The sequence below is a fragment of the Mirounga leonina genome, unplaced genomic scaffold (genome assembly GCF_011800145.1).
Source record: "Mirounga leonina isolate KUSES-001 unplaced genomic scaffold, KU_Mleo_1.0 Mir_204, whole genome shotgun sequence".
In the NCBI taxonomy this organism is placed as follows: domain Eukaryota; kingdom Metazoa; phylum Chordata; class Mammalia; order Carnivora; family Phocidae; genus Mirounga; species Mirounga leonina.
In genome coordinates, this window is record NW_023270513.1 from 6,401,329 (window position 1) to 6,418,515 (window position 17,187).

Below are 17,187 nucleotides of genomic sequence, written 5' to 3' on the forward strand. Positions count from 1 at the left end.
TCCTGATTCAGTTTTCAAAGATTACATGTTTCTAGGCATTTATCCATTTCTTCCAGGTTGTCTAGTTGGTTGGCATAATATTTTTCACAGTAGTCCCTTGTAATCCTTTATACCTCTGTGGCATCATCTGTTCTCTTTTGTTTCTGATTTTGAGTCCTCTCCTTTTTTCTTAATGAGTCTGACTCAAAGTTTATCAATTTTCAAAAAACTAGCTTTGGTTTCATTGATCTTTTCTATTCTTTTGAGTTTCTATTTTATTTATTTCTGTCCTGATTTTTATTACTTTTTTCTTCCTACTAACTTCGGTTTTTTTTTGTTCTTTCTCCATCACCTTTGGTGTAAGGTTAGATTGTTTATTTGAGATTTTTCTTGCCTCTTGAGGTAGGCCTGTATCACTGTAAACTCCCCTCTTAAAACTGCTTTTGCTGCCTCAAAAAGATTTTAGATCATTGTGTTTTCATTTGTTTCCATGTGTTTTTTTATTTCCTTTTTGATTTATTATTTAACCCATTCTTGTTTAGTAATATGTTGTTTAACCTCCATATATTTGTGAGTTTTTTCCAGTTTATTTCTTGTAATTCATTTCTAGTCTCATACAGTTGTGGTTGGAAAAAATACTTGGTATGACTTTAATCTTCTCAGATTTATTGAGATTTGTTTTGTGTCTTACCATGTGATCTACCCTGGAAAGTGTTCCATGTGCACTTTAAGAGAATGTGTATTCTGCTGTTTTAGAATGGAATGTTCTGTATATATCTGTTAAGTCAATCTGGTCTAATGTATCATTCAAAACCACTGTCTTCTTTTTTATTTTCTGTTCCATTGATGTTAATGAGGTGTTAATGTTCCCTACTATCATTGTGTTACTGTCAATTTCTCCCTTTATCTGTTACTATTTGCTTTATGTATTTAGGTTCTCCTATGTTGGATGCACAGATATGTACAATTATATCTTTTTGTTGGATTGATCAATTTATCATTATGTAATGCCTTTCTTTGTCTCTTGTTAGAGTCTTGTTTTAAAGTCTATTTTGTCTAAAACACTGATGAAAGAAATTTAAGATGGCACAAACAAATGGAAACATATTCTATTTTCATGGATCGAAAAAAATAATATTGTTAAAATGTTGATATTACACAAGGCAATCTATAGATTCAATGCAATCCCTATCAAAATACTATCAGAAATTTTCACAGAACTAGAACAAATAATACTAAATTTGTATGGAACCACAAAAACAAAAAAACCCCAAAGAAATCCTGAATAGCCAAAACAATCGATAAGGAAGAAAAAAGCTTTTTCTCCTTTTTCCCCTTGCTTTCTTCTGTTGTGATTGATAACTTTCTTTAACATTATGCTTGGATTTTTTAATTTTCATTTTTGTATATCTATTATAAATTTTTGGTTTGTGGTTACCATGAGGTTCTATATATCATACTAAATATATAGTAGTCTATATACATTGATCATCATTTAAATTCAAAGATATTCTAATCATACTACATTTTTACTTCCCCCAATGTTTGTTTATATAATGTCATACTTATTTTTTTAAAAATTTTTAAGCCCCCTTAATAAAGTTTAGATATGATTGAATTGAATTTGCTACTTTTGTCTTTTAACCTTGATACTAGCTTTACAAGTGATTGATCTACTACTTTTATTGTATGTTTGCCTTTATTTGTGAATTTTTTGTCTTCTATTTATCTTACTTCTAATTATGACTTTTTCTTTTCTGCTTAAAAAGTCCATTTAACATTTCTTGTAGGACCGAATTATTGGTGATTAACTCCTTTAACTTTTGTTTGTGTGGGAGATTATCTCTCCTTCAATTCTGAATGATAACCTTGTCTGGTAAAGTATTCTTGGTTGTAGTTTATTTCCTATCAACATTTTATAAATATATCATGCCATTTTCTTGTGACCTGCAAGATTTTTGCTGAAAAATCAGCTGATAGCCTCATAGAGTTTCTCTTGTATGTACCTATTTGCTTTTGCTACTTTTAAGATTCTCTCTTTATCTTTTCTTTTTGCCATTTTAACTATTATATGTCTTGGTGTGGACCTGCTTGGGTTTATTTTGTTTGGTGCTTTCTGTGCTTCCTGGACCTGGGTGTCTTTTTCCTCCCCCAAGATAGGGAAGTTTTCAGCTATTATTTCTTCAAATACTTTTTCTATCCCTTTATCTCACACTCCTCCTATTGGAGCCCTTATGATGCAATTATTAGTATGCTTGATGTTGTACAAGAGATTCCTTAACCTATTCTCCTTTTGAAACCTTTTATTTTTCCTTTTGCTGTTCAGCTTTGGTACTTTGTGATACCATGTCTTCCAGGTCACTGATCGGTTCTGCTTCCTCTAATCTGCTGTTGATGACATCTAGTACATTTTTCATTGGAGTTATTATATTCCTCCACTCTGGTTCCTTTTTATATTTTTTATATCTTTGTTGGAGCTCTCATTGAGTTCATCCTCTCTTCTTTCAAGCCTGATGAGCATCATTATGACCATTACCTTTAAGTCTTTGTCATGTAGATTGCTTATCTCTGTTTCATTCAGTTTTATTTCTGATGTTTTCTCTTATTCTTTCATTTGGAACATAGTCCTGTGTTTCCTCAATTTCTTTGACTTTCTGTGTTTGTTTCTGTAATTAGATGGAACAGCTATTTCTCCTAGTATTAAAGGAATAGCCTTGTGTAGGACTATCTCCTGTGTAGACTATTTAAGACTGGTGGCTTTGGCTGTTTGGCTAGATGTATATTGGGTGCAGGGTGGGTTTCCTGGGGCACTCAGCACTGAAACTGACCTGGTGGCATAGCTGATGCTGAAGTAGGCATAGGCCAGGGGTTCTTGGGGCACTCTACACAAATGGTGCCCTTTCAGGATAGCTGAAAGGAAAATGGCACAGGCAGGAGTTCTCTGAACATTCCATGCAGCAGTACATCTTGGTGGCACAGCTGGCAGTGAAGTGGTGAAGAAGCTTTTTCTTAAAAGAAATGTCATATATTTTATAACAGGGACAGGATGGTATCAAACTAGAAACATAGACTAAGGATCATGGTATGCTGTAAGAAATCAAACAAAAACAAGTATGAATAAAACAACTTAAGCAATTCAAATACTCTATTGCAGCAATTAAAGTGAGTTCAATGGTTTATGAAAATTATGAGTACATGTTTTCATAAATAAAATTTTTATTTTATTTATTTACTTATGTATTTATTACTTTTATTTGACTATAGTTAGCACAATTTTACATCACTTTCAGTTGTGCAACATAGTGATTTAAGTTCTTTATATGTTATGCTATGCTCCCCACAAGTGTAGCTAACATCTGTCACCATACGACACTATTACGATATTATTGACTGTATTTCCTATGCTGTCCCTTTTATTACTGTGACGTATTCATTCTATAACTGAAAGCCTGTATCTTCCACTCCCGTTCACCCATTTTGTCATCCACCCACCACTTTCCCTCTGGAAACCATGTTTGTTCTCTCTATTTTTGGCCTGATTCTGCTTTTTCTTTGTTTATTCATTTGTTTTGTTTTTTAGATTCCACATATGAGTGAAATCATATGGTATTTGTCTTTCTCAGACTTATTTCACTTAGTGTAATGCCCTGTAGGTCCATCCATGTTGTTGCAAATGGCAAGGTCCCATCCTTTTTTATGGCTGTGTAATATTCCTGTGTGTGTGTATGTGTGTGTGTGTGTGTGTACACAACTTCTTTGTTAACCATTTGTCTATTGATGGACACAGGTTGCTTCCATATCTTGGCTATTACTAATAGTGCTGCAGTCAACATAAGGGTGCATATATCTTTTCAAAATAGTGTGTTCATTCTCCTTGCTAGATAGCACTTATTATGTGAAAAAAAATTATAAGTACTCTGTAATATTAATTATTTAATATTTGTAAAATTTCTGTGCATTTGGTAGTTATTATATCCATTAAAAGTAAACGGAGGAATACACAGCTATATTAGAAGACCAGTTTAACATGTCTACTAAGTAACAGAGCAAAGTTTATAATCTCTGGGGCATGGCAGAAATGTGGGATTTAAAATCTATTTTATGCTGCCTCATACTCAAAAACTATCTTCACTGTACTTAAATATCCATCTTGGAAGAAATTATTGAGATATTGTTTTGTTTTGTTTTTGAGATACTGACAATACCACATGTAAGTATAAAGTGTATAACCTGATGTTATGATACATGAATATGTTGTGAAATGATTATCACAATAAGATTAGTTAAGAGTTCCAGCTCCTCAGATAATTACCATTTATTTTATTTTTTTAAATTAACATATAATGTATTATTTGTTTCAGGGGTACAGGTCTGTGATTCATCAGTCTTACAAAATTCACAGTGTTCAACATAGCACATACCCTCCCCAGTGTCCATTACCCAGCCACCATATCCCTCCCACCCCCCTCCACTCCAGCAGCACTGTTTTTTTTTCCTGAGATTAATAGTCTCTAATGGATTGTCTCCCTCTCTGATTTCATCTTGTTTCCTTTTCCCCTCCAACCCCTATGATCCTCTGTCTTATTTCTCAAATTCCTCATATCTGTCAGATCATATGATAGTTGTCTTTCTCTGATTGACTTATTTCACTTAGCATAATACCCTCTAGTTCCATCCACATTGTTGCAAATGGCAAGATTTCATTTTTTGATGGCTGCATAATATTCCATTCTATATATATATACCACATTTTCTTTTCCATTCATCTATTGATGGACATCTAGGCTCTTTCCATAGTTTGGCTATTGTGGACATTGCTGCTATAAACATTAGGGTGCACGTTCCCCTTTGGATCAATACATTTTATCTTTGGGGTAAATACCCAGTAGTGCAATAGCTGGGTCATAGGGTAGCTCTATTTTCAACTTTTTGAGGAACCTCCATACTGTTTTCCAGAGTGGCTGCACCAGCTTGCATTCCCACCAACAATGTAGGAAGGTTGCCTTTTCTCCACATCCTCGCCAACATCTGTCATTTCCTGACTTGTTAAATTTAGCCATTCTGACTGGTATGAGGTGATATCTCATTGAGGTTTTGATTTGTATTTCCCTGATGCTGAGTGATGTTAAGCACTTTTTCATGTCTGTTGCTCATTTGGATGTCTTCTTTGGAAAAATGTCTGTTCATGTCTTCTGCCCATTTCTTGATTGGATCATTTGTTCTTTGGTTGTTGAGTTTGACAAGTTCTTTATAGATTTTGGATACTAGCCCTTTATCTGATATGTCATTTGCAAATATCTTCTCTCATTCTGTGGTTTGTCTTTTGGTTTTGTTGACTGTTTCTTTTGCTATGCAAAAGGTTTTTATCTTGATGAAGTCTCAATAGTTCATTTTTGCCCTTGTTTTCCTTGCCTTTGGCCATGTGTCTAGGAAGAAGTTGCTGTGGTGGAGGTAGAAGAGGTTGCTACATGTGTTCTCCTCAAGGATTTTGATGGGTGCCTGTCTCACACTTAGGTCTTTCATCCATTTTGAGTCTATTTTTGTGTGTGGTGTAAGGAAATGGTCCAGTTTCATTCTTCTGCATGTGGCTGTCCAATATTCCCAACACCATTTGTTGAAGAGACTGTCTTTTTTTCCACTGGACATTCTCTCCTGATTTGTTGAAGATTACCATAGTGTTGAGGGTCCATTTCTGGGCTCTATATTCTGTTCCACTGATCTATGTGTCTGTTTTTGTGCCAGTACCATACATTCTTGATGATCACAGCTTTGTAATAGAGCTTGAAGTCTGACATTGTGATGCCACCAGCTTTGGTTTTCTTTTTCAACATTCCTCTGGCTATTTAGGGTCTTTTCTGGTTCCATACAAATTTTAGGATTATTTGTTCCATTTCTTTGAAGAAAGTGGATGGTATTTTGATAGGGAATGCATTAAATGTGTAGATTGCTCTAGGTAGCATACACATTTTCACAATATTTGTTCTTCCAATCCATGAGCATGGAACGTTTTTCCATTTCTGTTTTTTTTTTCTAAAGATTTTATTATTTATTTGACAGAGAGAGCAAGAGAACACAAGCAAGGGGAGCAGTAGAGGAAGAGTGAGAAGCAGGCTCTCTGCTGAGCAGAGAGCTCAATGTGGGACTCAATCCCAGGACACTGGGATTATGACCTGAGCAGAAGGCAGATGCTTAACCAACACAGGTGCCCCGTTTTTCAATTTCTTTGTGTCTTCCTCAATTTCTTTCATGAGTAGTCTATAGTTTTCTGAGTACAGATTCTTTGCCTCTTTGGTTAGATTTATTCCTAGGTATCTTATGGTTTTGGGTGCAATTGTAAAGAAGATTGACTCCTTAATTTTTCTTTCTTCTCTCTTGTTTTTGGTGTATAGAAATGCAACAGATTTCTATGCATTGATTTTATATCCTGCCACTTTACTGAATTCCTGTATGAGTTCTAGCAGTTTTAGGTGGAGCCTTTTGGGTTTTCCACATAAAGTATCATATCATCTGCAAAAAGTGAGAGTTTCACTTCTTTGCTAATTTGGATGCCTTTTATTTCGTTTTGTTGTCTGATTGCTGAGGCTAGGACTTCTAGTATTATGTTGAATAGTGGTGGTGATAGTGGACATCCATGCCATGTTCCTGACCATAGGGGAATACATCTCAGTTTGTCCCCATTGAGAATGATATTTGCTGTGGGTTTTTCATAGATGGCTTTTATGATATTGAGGTATGTTCCCTCTATCCCTACACTGTGAAGAGTTTTAATCAAGAAAGGATGCTGTACTTTGTCAAATGCTTTTTCTGCATCTTTTGAGGGTATCATATGGTTCTTGTTCTTTCTTTTATTAGTGTATTGTATCACATTGATTGATTTGTGGATGTTGAACCAACTTTGCAGCCCAGGAATAAATCCCACTTGGTTGTGGTGAGTAATCCTTTTAATGTACTGTTGGATCCTATTGGCTAGTATTTTGGTGAGAATTTTGGCATCCATGTTCATCAGGGATATTGGTCTGTAATTCTCCTTTCTGATGGGGTCTTTGTCTGGTTTTGTGATCAAGGTAATGGTGGCCTCATAAAATGAGTTTGGAAGTTTTCTTTCCATTTTTATTTTTTGGAACAGTTTCAGAAGAATAGGTATTAATTCTTCTTGAAATGTTTGGTAGAATTCCCCTGGGAAGCCATCTGGCCCTAGGCTTTTGTTGGGAGATTTTTGAGTACTGCTTCAATTTCCTTACTGGTTATGGGTCTGTTCAGGTTTTCTATTTCTTCCTGGTTCAGTTTTGGTAGTTGATACATCTCTAGGAATGCCTCCATTTCTTCCAGATTATCTAATTTGCTGGCATATAGTTGCTCATAATATGTTCTTATAATTGTTTGTATTTCTTTGGTGTTGGTTATGATCTCTCCTGTTTCATTCATGATTTTATTCATTTGGGTCCATTCTCTTTTCTTTTGGATAAGTCTGGCCAGGGGTTTATCAATCTTATTAATTCTCTCAAAGAACGAGCTCCTAGTTTCATTGATCTGTTCAACTGTTCTTTTGGTTTCTATTTCCTAGATTTCTGCTCTGATCTTTATTATTTCTCTTCTGCTGGGTTTAGGCTTTATTTGCTCTTCTTTCTCCAGCTCCTTTAAGTGTAGGGTTAGGTTGTGTATTTGAGACCTTTCTTGTTTCTTGAGAAAGGCTTGTATTATATACTTTCCTCTTAGGACTGCCTTTGCTGCATCCCAAAGATTTTGAACAGTTGTGTTTTCATTTTCATTTTTTCATGAATTTTTAAATTCTTCTTTAATTTCCTGGTTGACCCATTCATTCTTTAGTAGGATGCTCTTTAGCCTCCATGTATTTGAGTTCTTTCCGACATTCCTCTTGTGATTGAGTTCTAGTTTCAAAGCATTGTGGTCTGAAAATATGCAGAGAATGATCCCAATCTTTTGGTACAGTTTGAGACCCAGGATATGATCTATTCTGGAGAATGTTCCATGTGCATTTGAGAAGAATGTATATTCTCTTGCTTTAGAATGGAGTGTTCTGAATATATCTGTGAAGTCCATCTGGTCCAGTGCATCATTAAAGCATTTATTTCCTTGTTGATTTTTTGCTTAGATGATCTGTCCATTTCAGTGAGTGGGGGGGGGGGTGTTAAAGTCCCCTACTATTATTGTATTATAGTCAATGTGTTTCTTTGCTTTTGTTATTAACTGGGTTATATAATTGGCTGCTTCCATGTTAGGTGCATAGATATTTTCAATTGTTAGATCTTGTTGGATAGACCTTTTAAGTATGATATACTGTCCTTCCTCTTCTCTTATTATAGTCTTTAGTTTAAATCTAATTCGTCTGGTGTAAGCAGGGTGGTCTTTAGCTTCCAGGTGTTTGAATTTCTGCCAAATTTTTTCTTGTGATTGAATTCCAGTTTTAAAGTATTGTGTCTGAGAATATGCGGGGAATAATCTCAATCTTTTGGTATCGGTTGAGACCTGATTTGTGACCCAGTATGTGGTCTATTCTGGAGAAAGTTCCATGTGTGCTTGAGAAGAATGAGTATTCTGTTGTTTTAGGGTGGAATGTTCTGTATATATCTATGAGGTCCATCTGGTCCAGTGTATCATTCAAAGCTCTTGTTTCCTTGTTGATTTTCTGCTTAGATGATCTGTCCATTGCTGAGAGTGGAGTATTGAGGTCTTCTACAATTAACGTATTGTTATCAGTATGACTCTTTATTTTGGTTAACAGTTGGCTTATGTAGTTGGCTGCTCCCATGTTGGGGGCATAGATATTTACAATTGCTAGATTTCTTGTTGGATAGACCCTTTAAGAATGATATAGTGTGGGGGTGCCTGGGTGGCTCAGTTGGTTAAGCGACTGCCTTCGGCTCAGGTCATGATCCTGGAGTCCCGGGATCGTGTCCCGCATCGGGCTCCCTGCTCGGCAGGGAGTCTGCTTCTCCCTCTGACCCTCCTCCCTCTCATGCTCTCTGTCTCTCATTCTCTCTGTCTCAAATAAATAAATAAAATCTTTAAAAAAAAAAAAAGAATGATATAGTGTGGGGCACCTGGGTGGTTCAGTCGTTAAGCATCTGCCTTCAGCTCAGGTCATGATCCCAGAGTCCTGGGATCAAGCCCCACATCAGGATCCACTCCTCAGGAAGCCTGCTTTCCCTCTCCCACTCCCCCTGCTTGTGTTCCCTTTCTCGCTGTGTCTCTCTCTGTCAAATAAATAAAATCTTTAAAAAAAAATGATCCAGTGTCCTTCTGTATCTCTAACTGCAGACTTCAGTTTAAAATCTAATTTGTCTGATATAAGAATTGCTAACCCAGCTTTCTTTTGAGGTCTGCTCATGTGGAAGATGGATCTCCACACTTTCATTGTGGATGTATCTCTAGGTTCAAAATGAGTCTCTTGTAGACAGCATATGGATGGGTCCTGTCTTTTTATCCAATCTGCAACCCTGTGCCATTTTATGGGAGTATTTAGGCCATTCACATTGAGAGTGATTATTGAAAGATATGAATTAATTGTCATCATGTTGCCTGTGAAGATGTTGTTTTTATAGATTGTCCCTGTAACTTTCTATTGTATATCACTCTTTGGGTCTTTCTCTTTTTATAGAACCCCCCTTAATATTTCTTGCAGGCCAGCTTAGTGGTTACATATTCTTTCAATTTCTGCCGGTCTTGGAAGCTCCGCATCTCTCCATCCATTCTAAATGACAGCCTTGCTGGATAAAGTATTCTTGGCTGCATGTTCTTCTCGCTTAGTACCCTGAGTATGTCTTGCCAGGCCTTTCTGGCTTGCCAGGTCTCTGTGGATAGGTCTGATGTTATTCTGATGTTCCTACCTCTGTACGTAAGGAATCTCTTCCCCTTAACTGCCCTTAATATGGTTTCTTTGGTTCTAAGATTTGCGAGTTTTACTGTTACATGCAGGAGTGTTGGCCTGTTTTCCTTGATCTTGGGAGGGGTCCTCTCTGTCTCTAGGACATGAATGTTTGTTTGATTCCCCAGATTAGGGGAGTTCTCAGCTACAATTTGCTCAAATACATCTTCTAGTCCTCTCTCTCTCTCTCCACTCCCTCCGGGATTCCAATTATTCTGACATTGGAACGCTTCATGGTGTCACTTATTTCTCTGATTCTATTTTCATGGATTCTGAGTTGTTTTTCCCTGGCCTCCTCTTCTCCCTTTTTATCTATTAAATTGTCTTCCAGGTCACTGATTTGTTCTTCTGCCTCGCTTACCCTATCTGTTAGATTATCTAGATTGGATTGGATCTCATTGATAGCATTTTTAAATTCTGCCAATTCAGCTTTCATTTTTGGCCTTAGAGACTCTATGTTGCCATTAATTGATTTCTCCATTCTAGCTATTGTCTTCACAATTGCTAGCCTGAATTCCATCTCTGACATATTGGTTGTATCTGCATCCATTTGTAAATCTGCAGCATAAGTCATAATCTCTGAGTCTTTCCTATTTTGGGGGTCCTCCTCTTAGTCATTCTGTTGATGGGTGGTTGAGGGAATGTATAGAGTCCAAATTATTGACCAGAACCCAAGCAAGATGTACCTGTTTTCTAGGGACCTTAGGGTTGCTGGCCTCTTGTGTTCCCAGCCTGTCTTCTTGGGATGGGCCTGCTGCACTGTTACTCAGGCAGCCCTGTTTGGGCAGAGTTGCCCTGCCCCCTGTGGCAGTGGATGGGCTCAGTGGGAACCAGTTTTTTTGGGCTTTTGTTCTCTGGCAGCTTTCCCTGGTGGCTTTCCACATCTCTTCCAAGACTCAGAGCAGAAGAGACCGTTTCTAACCCTCTGCCTCAGAGCAGAGAGATTGCATTCTGTTCTTCAGTGAGCTCTCCAGCCACAGTCTCTCCGTTTCTTTCTGTGCTGCTATAAACTGCAGGGCCCTGGGTTTTGCACCCCTCCGCAGGGCTCCCAGTCCTGCCTCCAGGTCAGGGCACGTCTCTGCCCCTTGTGCTTCTAAAACCTCCAGTCGCCCCCAGTTTCCATGGGCGACCCCACCATTCCAGGTTTCCATCCTGGGTTGCCCTAAAGTCCTTTCCCTGCAACAACCGGTCTGCAAGTCTGTACCCCGTCCCCAGCACGTGAGGCTGTGGCTCACCGGCATTGTAGGATCCCCACAGCCAGGCTCCCTCCCGCTGCCGTTTATCCTCCAGGATCTGCCTGCGGAATCACGGCTCCCCGCTTCTACCTTGTAACCAACTGCCTGTGTTATTGTGTTTTTAGAGATCCAGATCTATCTTCTTATACCTCAGGCTGATTTTGTGGGTACTCAGAGTGGTCTGGTAAATATCCTGCTCAATTCTGGTGACCAGTTGGAATAGGGTCCCCTACTCCTCTGCCATCTTTTCTCCCATGTCTAAAAAAAGATTTTAAAAAAGGAATTGGTAAGATAAGAGCGGGAGGCGTGGGAGCAACAGTTTTGAAAGAGAATATCTTTCCTCATTAAGTATTCTTGGAACACTTGTCAAATGTTAGTTTACTGTATGTATCTGTGTGAGTTTAGTTTTGGTTTCTCAATTTATTTATTGTATTATGTGTCTATTTTTATGTCACAATCTAGATTTTTTTTCCTCAAGATTATTTTAGCTAGGGGTGTCTGGGTGGCTCAGTTGGTTAAGTGACTGCCTTCAGCTCAAGTCATGATCCTGGAGCCCCAGGATTGAGTCCCACATCGGGGTCCCTGCTCAGCAGGGAGTCTGCTTCTCCCTCTGACCCTCCCCCTCCCGTGTTCTTTCTCTCATTCTCTCTCAAATAAATAAAATCTTAAAAAAAAAAGATTATTTTAGCTATATGGGGTCTTTTGTGATTCCATACAAATTTTAAGATTCTTATTTTTTCTATTTCCATGAAAAATGCCACAGGATTTGATTGCACTGAATCTGTAGCTGGCTTTGGGCCTTATAGACATTTTAGCAATATAAATCTTCTGATCCATAAACATGGGATATCTTTCCATTTATTTGTGCCTCTCAATTTGTTTAGGGTTATTATCACAAAGGACATTGTATGTCATTTTTTTGCATCTATTGAGCTGATCCCGTGTTGGATGCATAAATATTTGTAATTGTTACGCTTCTTGTTGGATTGTCCCCTTTATGATTATAAGCGCCCTTCTTTGTCTCTTTTTACAGTTTTTGTTTTAAATTCTAGTTTGTCTGATATAAGTATTGGTACTCAAGCTTTCTTTTGACAGCCATTTGCATGATAAATGTTTCTCCATCCCCTCACTTTTATTCTGCAGTTGTCTTTAGGTCTAAAATGAGACTGTCGTAAGCTGCATATAGATGGGTCTTGTTTTTTTAATCCATTCTCGTACCCTATGTCTTGTATTTGAAGCATTTAGTCCATTTATATTCAATATAATTATTCATAGATATTGTCATTTTATTAATTGTTTTGTCATTTCTGGAGATTTTCTCTGATCATTTCTTGTCTTTGTCTCCTTTGGTCTCTCCTTGCAACTCAAAGTGTCCCCTCTAATATTTCTTGTGGGACTGGTTTAGTGGTCATGATCTCCTTTAGTTTTGTTTGGGAACCTCTTTATCTCTACTTCTATTCTGAATGAGTGCCTTGTTGGATAGAATACTCTTGGCTGCAGATTTTTCCCATTCAACACTTTGAATATATCATGCCACTGCCTTCTGGCTTGGAAAGTTTCTGTCAAAAAGTCTCCAGCTAGCCTTACGGATTTTCCTTTGTAAGTTATGGATTCTTTTGTGTTGCTGCCTTTAAGACTTTTTCTTTATCACTATATTTTGCAAATTTATTTACAATATGTCTTGGTGTTGGTCTACTTTTATATATTTTGATGAGAGTTCTCTCTACCTCCTGGATTTGGATGTTGGTTTCCTTCTCCAGATTAGGGAAGTTCTCAGCTACTATTTGTTCAAATTAATTTTCTGCCCCCTTTCTCTCTTCTTCTTCTTCTTTTCCTAGGACTTCTGTAATACAAATGCTATTACATTTAATAGAGTCACTGAGTTCCCTGTCTATTCTTGTTTTGCATAATTATTTTTTCTCTCTTTTGTTCAGCTTGTTTACTTTCCTTTACTCTTGTCTTCCAGGTCATTAATTCAGTTCTCTGCTTCTTCTAGCCTGATGTTCATTTCATTAAGTGTGTTTCTCATTTCATTTATTGAGCCCTTCATTTCTGCTATGTTATTCCTTATTTCTGTGTTAAGGTTCTCCCTCAGGTCTTCCACTCTTTTCTCAGGTCCAGTGAATATTCTTATGATCATTACTTTAAATTCTCTATCAGGCACATTACCTATATCTTTTCTACATAGATCTCTCTCTGTGGCCTTGTCCTATTCTTTCATTTGGGGTAAATTTCTGTGTTCTCATTTTTCTAAGCCTCTGTGCATGTTTCTGTTTATTAGCAAAGTCAGTTATATCTCTGGTTCTTGATGGTAATGGCCTTATGAAGGAGATGTTCTGTAGTGTCCTGTTGTATAATGTCCCATTCCCCAGGGCCTGGCACTTCTGGGAGTGTTACCAATGTGTGCTGCATGTGCTCTGCTCTTTTGTTCTGGCTTCTTCATCCTTCAGGCCAGTTGTCTGTAACAGGCTCTCCTTGCCTGCTGTGGGCAGTGTTTGGTCCCTGGCCTGAATGTGGCATGTTTTAACTAGGTGTGCTCTGGTCTGCTTGTGAAATGAGACCTATCAACACTGCTGTGGGAACTGAGGCTCTGCATTACTCCTGTGTTAGGAGACGTGGTGTTAGCAGGTGGTATTCTGGGACAGGAGGCCTGTTGCACTGGGACTGAGGCAAGCATTAATAAGAGGGGCAGTTCCACCAGAGCATGGGGGGCAGGGCTTGGTGTAAGCAAGTCAGGTAGCAAGTGTTTGTGCTGTGCTGTTCCTGTAGGTGGCCTTGTGCTGATGCTGAGGGGTGGGGGAGGGAAATTGCACCTGCCAGTTCCTTTGTTCTATGAATATTACCTCTCTGAGATGTGTTCCCAGAAGAGTGAATAACCTCACCACTGTGTGTCCCAGCTGCTCTTCAGATCACTGTTCTGATGCTGTGTGTCTACAGGTTGCCTGCTTTCTCTCCAAGAGCAACACAATTTCCTCTGGGCTCTATCACAGCCAAGCCCACTGACCTTTAAAACCCCAGGCTTTAAGCCCCTCTGGTTACAAGAACTCATGAAATTCAGCCTCTCACTTTCCAAACTAATTGCTATGGGGATTTGTTTTCCCCATGTGCTCCTTTGTATGCTCATCTGTCCCTCACTCCTCTCCACAAACATGGCTCCCTCCCCACCACAGTGGCATGATCTGTTCCTTTCCCAAACCGAGTGTCCACACTTCTTACCTTCTTCAATGTGGCCTTTTCTCTACCTTTATTTGTGTAGTTTCTTGTGTTAGTTTTCAGGTCAATTTCTGGGGTATTTAGGATGATTTGATAGTTATTTAGGTGTGTTCATGGGGTGAGGTGAGCCTAGGGTCCTCCTACTCTGCCACCATCGTTCAACCTTTCCACTTAGACCCTGTTTTTTATCTTGCCTTTTAATTCATCACTTGCTTTTGATTTCTTAACACTTTTCACTCAAGGATTCCAGAAATGTTTGTACCCACCCCATGAGTAAAACAAGTTTTTTATGACTTTGTGCTACTAATTTTAATGTAAAAGTGTGTCCAAGGAGCTCATGGGGTATGTATTTGTGTGTGGTAGGTATGTAGTGTGCATAGATAAGTTTATGTATTTCTGCTTATGTTGATCAGCCAGATATTCAACAGAAAAGAGAATGGGGTCAAAATTAGTAAACGTATTATTTACACAGGTGTGGCCAGAGAGTCAAAAAAAACTGGAGATAGATAAAACAGTAACCAAAAGCTAATAATACCAGAAAGTCCATTACTACTCTTGAGCCTAAAGGAGCAAATGGGGGGAGCTTATAATTTCTGTCACTTCTATGCATAATACATTCATGAATTGCTTCCACACTAAGAAATTAGTGTTTAAGCACTAAAAGAAAAGAATGTGGTAGGTAGTGACTCAAGGAAAATATCATCATTGCAGTATGGATCTTTTATTTTCAAAAGTTAATGATTAGCTAATGTCTGAGATTATTTTATTTTTCTAAAGAAAAAACTGATATGTGAGTAAAAGATAGGTTAATTTTTTAAAGATACCAATAAAATTTTTTATTATACATCTCTTTATCATAACAGCCTTGACCATAATTAAGAGATTTGTGTTTTGTGTTTTGTGGTAGACAGAGGTGGGAACAAATCCCTGTCTTGCACTTACTAAAGTGACCATTTTGGTTCAGAGTTCCAGGCATCATCCTTAAATTTGCAAACCTATTAAATCTACTTAAGAAAGGAAGTGGCACATTTTAAGTGTGTGTGTATAAAGAAGGCTGATTTTTGGCTTGGAATAAAAAGGAAAAACCATTACACTAATTGTTAAGAACGAACTGTCTAATCCAAGTAGTACTCACAAGGGCCCCTGCAGGGATAAGAACTGATGATAACAGTTCATAAAATTTTACCAAGACAAGTAAATGAAAAAGACCCAGTTCAGTGTGTCACATAAATGTAGGCTCTGATAAATTTGGGATACTATTTAAAAAGATTGTCTTTTAAAAGTAGCAGATGTCAACATGTTTAAATAATGAGAGTCATCCTGAATTATATTAAGCACTGTCATTGATAGTTACTTCTCTTGACTGAAAAGGAGAGAGGAAAAAAATAAAATAGGGTAAGTTGAAATCTTGACAAGTAAGCCATAATAATTATTTAAATTATCAGTATACCACTAAGATTTTATATTCTCAATACCAGATTTACTAAAACAAGAAGTGTTAGAGAGTATTTAATATAAGATGAAAATCAATACATTTTTTTGAAATCAACAAATGGTTATCACAGGCATTCACAGTCTCAAAGGAATTAAATGAAAATCATCTGTAAGTTTGCTAGTAGTTGATCATTTTGATGCCAACAAATGTATGTAAAACCTCTTTAGGGAAAGCATAACACTAGAAATTTTCTTCAGTTTTTCATTTTAACTATGGAAGGTATTACATAGACCTTTGCAAGGTCATCACAGACATATGTTTTTTTTAATACTTTGTCTGTTATCTGTAGGCCAGAGACAACTTGCAGGCCCAGTTTTAAGGACAGTAGTGTCAGGGTGAAGCAGAGAGATGAACTTGGGGGCAGCTTTCCAAGATACTTTCCTGAACTTCCACACCAACGAATAGAATCTGTATCACACATCCTCAAAACCAATTTCATTTTCCTATTACTGCAGTTTGTTATCTTACAGATAATATGAAAAGGCTCTTCTAGAATTACAGTATCTGGGATTGTTTCCAAAGACAGCCTCATGTTTCCGTAACGTGGAGCCTTTCTTTCAAGCTGGATTGTCTGTAGCATTGCCATTTCACCTAGATTTCTCTTCCACACTATATCCAATGTTCCCATTTCTGTTAGGCCCCTAATGATACCAGCTTTCTCTGAAAATTCTGGTTTAAGCTTAAGGTAGTATAAATACTGGCGTCCTTCCATTGACTGCAAAAATGTTCTTGTTCCAAAGGTACACTCATCTTCACCAGCCCAATTGACTGTATTTAATTCTGCCCCAGTGTACATTTCAGGTGGTTTTAAAGAAACCTTTTGTATAAAGACAGTTGAAGATGAAACATTCTGAATTTGGACTTCAAGAAATAAGTCACTCATCTCTGAATTATAAAACTTAGTTTTAACTTCCAGTGGTGGGAGGAAAGAAAATAAGCACAGTTTACTAAAAAACATCTTTCCTCCACACTGTGTTGTACAGAACTGAACCTACAGGTATGACTCTTCCAATGTCCTTATTTTGTCATGAATGACATCATCAATACAACAATTGGATGTATGTTCTGCCATGGTAGCCATGAAGACCAAAAGATGTAAAGGCTGAATGCTTGTCTGAAGATCAGGATTTTCTTTTTTTTTTAATTTTTAAAATTTTTATTATTTTTTATTATGTTATGTCACCATACAGTACTTAATTAATTTTTACTGTAGTGTTCTATGATTCATTGTTTGTGTATAACACCCAGTGCTCCTTGCAATATGTGCCCTCCTTAATACCCATCACTGGGCTAACCCATCCCCCACCCTCTCCCTTCTGAAACCCTCAGATTGTTTCCCAGAGTCCATAGTCTCTCACAGTTCATCTCCCACTCTGATT

General features: G+C 37.6%; 1 protein-coding gene across 1 annotated transcript; it reads right to left on the bottom strand.

Moving 5' to 3' along the window:
* Positions 1-16,001: 16,001 nt before the first annotated feature.
* LOC118025942 (trafficking protein particle complex subunit 13-like) lies at positions 16,002-16,845 on the bottom strand. The gene has a single exon (XM_035028648.1). It carries the CDS (start codon positions 16,764-16,766, stop codon positions 16,002-16,004), a length of 765 nt encoding a protein of 254 aa, XP_034884539.1. The 5' UTR covers positions 16,767-16,845.
* Between the last annotated feature and the right edge of the window lie 342 nt (positions 16,846-17,187).